This window comes from Merops nubicus, unplaced genomic scaffold (assembly GCF_000691845.1).
Source record: "Merops nubicus isolate BGI_N331 unplaced genomic scaffold, ASM69184v1 scaffold14628, whole genome shotgun sequence".
NCBI lineage: Eukaryota > Metazoa > Chordata > Aves > Coraciiformes > Meropidae > Merops > Merops nubicus.
In genome coordinates, this window is record NW_008627834.1 from 23,372 (window position 1) to 26,218 (window position 2,847).

Genomic DNA, 2,847 nt, shown 5'->3' on the forward strand with positions numbered 1-2,847 from the left:
GGGCTGAATTGCCTCTTGGTGCTGGCAAGGGCTCTCCCAGAGATATGGCCAAGCCTAAGTGCAGCTGAGGACATGGAGTACCTCCCTTGGGAATACCAGGCATGACTGTGGTGTAAAGGCTGGTCCAGATGTTGTGGAACAGTCCCTCAATTAAGATCTTCAAGCTGATGGTGTAAGTGCTCTTCTAGTCAGCTCAGTTTGAGATTTCATCAACGTTACACCTAATGGTGTGGGGTCATCTGCTAGGGAATGGGCTTTTGTGTGCTGCTGAAGCTGGGTGTGTGCTCACCTCCTGGGTTCTGTGGTTGATGGAGCCCTGCTGAGCAGCACACCCCTTGGGTCTTCCACTGAGGGACCCTGGTGGCCCCTCTCCATCCCCTGGGGATGCTCCTGGGGTCCTGTGTGGGGAGCTGGCTGGGGCGGGGGTGGGAGGAGGTAGGGCAGGGCAGGGCTGGGGGAAAGGAGGTGTGATGTGGGAAAGGGCACCAGTCCTCCACGGGGTTTAATCCCCAGCATCTGCTCCCACATGACCAGGCAAGAGAGCCCTGCTGTTTGGGGGATGGTTGCTGGGAGGTGTGTGAGGGAAGATGTCAAAGCAGAGCTGATGTCTTGGCTCTGGGAAGCCGTCACGGCTCCCGGCCAGGGTGTGGAGTCAGCTTGGCTTGCCTCTTCCTGCCCCTGCTGGCCTCCTTTCCTCCTCCAAGCAAGGTTTTTGTGCAGGTAGCCAGCCGAGCCCTGTGGATGGCTGGATCTCAGCTGGGGGTGGAGACGTGGTGGTGGCAGGGGCAGCTCCAGCAGTGTCCTCCAGCAGCACTGCTGCTTGTGTTGGAGGAGGTGCCCCAGCTCCCTCCGCTCTGCTTTGTCTCCTTCCCACAGGACCAGACCTCCCCTTGTGGGTCCAGCCCTCCCACGGGTGGGCAACGAGGGTCACTTTTGGGATGTCAGCCATCTGGAGAGCGTTTGGCAGCTGGGTGAGCTGCAGGCCTGTGCAGGCTCCTCTGGGCAGAGGCACCCTCCTGATGTCCCCGTGGGACATGGTGCTGGGGCTGGTGGGGGCACGTGTTGGATGTGGAGTCAGTCTGTCCTTCTGTGACACAGCAGAACCCTCAAGCCTCTCCCAGAGGCTTTGCAAAGGCCAGGGGACGTGTTGGAGGATGCATTTGTGCTGCTCCATGCTGGGGTGCAGGACCCTTGGGATGCTGCTTCCCCCTTGGCACGGAAAGCACCTTCTGCCTCTTGCCCATGCCTTGGTTTCCCCATCTCTGCAAACCCAGGAGGAGATCATTTCCCAGGAATGCTCAGCAAAGAGGTGGCTTGTTGTTGGGACCAGGGTCAGGAAGGGCCATCCTGGGGTCCACGCTGGGGCTGTCCACGTGTGCTCCTCACCGTGGGGTGGCTGTGCTGGTGCAGCCCCCAGGGAGCAGGGCAGCCCCTTGCTCTGCCCCACCAGCACCCACCCCAGCCTCGCTCAAGGTAACGTGGTGCAGACCTGCCCCATCCCTCACCAAAGGCACTGCAGGTACCAGCAAGCACCTCGAAAAGTCCCTGCACCTGGCAGGAGATCCCCTCCTGCCCCCAGCAGCCTTTCCAGGCTTGCTGCCACCCTCCTGACCAGTCTGACGTCCCAGAGCGTGGGGCTGCAGCTGGGGAGGAGGGGAGCAGGTCCTTGGCAGCCTCCTCACCAGCAGCACGGGTGCCAGGAGGGTGAATCCTGCCAAGCAGAACGTGAAACACCAGCTACAGCCACCCCCCTCCCGTGCATCAGGGGGCTGTTGGGGTGCAGAAGCAGCACGGGTGTGCTGGGCTGGGGTGACTTGGGCTGCCTCTGGGGAGCACCCATGGGTGCTGGTGTTCTGGGGGAGCACAGCCCCTCGGTTGGGACCAGGTGCCTCATCTCCAGAGCTCTGCAGAAAGCATGGTGAGATGCCAGCTGGAGAGTAGGGCTCTGCTATCAGTGGGGGGACCTGGAGAGCCTGAGGGCAGCGACAAGGTTGGAGTTTGATCCCACAAATGGTTGAGTATCTCCAGCTCCCTGCTTTGCTCTCAAGGGCTGTGGCAGCACCGGTGCCCCAAAATATCCCATCTCTGACCCTCACACCCCACCACCTGCATCCAGCTGAGCCCAGCTGCTGGAGCTCCAGACTGCTGGAGCTGCTTGCTTTGCTCTCTGGGAGAAGGTGGCCTGTGACACCCCTCCAGCAGTGACGTGGCCACCTGGGGGGGACCCCAGGCTTCAGTGCTGGCTTTGGGAGGCATCCTCCTGTCAACACAGCACCACGTCCTCACCATACCCCCTGTGCTGACTGTTCCCCTGCCGTGCTGCTCGTGGCACAGCCCTTGGGTGCTGGCACCTGTCCCAGCCCTCGTGTTTCTTCTTCCAGACAGACCTGTACTCGGGGGCCCTCTTTGTGCAAGTCTGCCTGGGCTGGGACCTTTACCTCTCCACTGGCCTGATGCTGGCGGTCACGGGGCTCTACACCATGGCAGGTAGGCTGCTCAGCATCTGCTGGCCTCGGCCCTTCCTCTTTGGTTGACCCACACTGCTTATATTCCTGCTTTTATTTTATTTTATGGGTTCTTTATTCTTCATGGAGGGTCTTTGGGGTCCATGTCCCATGCCCAGCACCTGAACATCCTTCTGGAGTGCCAGCTGAGGCAGTGGCTCCACACCTCTCCTTTTCAGCTGGAATAACTCCTCCTCCACCTCAGGGTTCAATGCCTTGTTGTGTGTGGACCTCTTTGTCCCAGCAGTAAGCAAACAGGCTTCTCCTATTGCAGGACTACGTCACCTAGTGCAGAACCTACAACCTGAGAGCCCTTCACCCAACTCATTTCCCTCCCTCTTTC

The 2,847-nt window shown here is 60.2% G+C and overlaps 1 protein-coding gene across 1 annotated transcript in view; it reads left to right on the plus strand.

Annotated features, from left to right (window-relative positions):
• The window catches only part of SLC5A10 (solute carrier family 5 (sodium/sugar cotransporter), member 10), a 7,578-nt gene extending 5,044 nt beyond the window's left edge, over positions 1–2,534 (plus strand). The window contains exon 5 of the mRNA XM_008946481.1: positions 2,382–2,534. Coding sequence (XP_008944729.1) covers positions 2,382–2,534 — 153 coding nt within the window. The remainder of the gene's footprint in view (positions 1–2,381) is intronic.
• Positions 2,535–2,847: the final 313 nt, after the last annotated feature.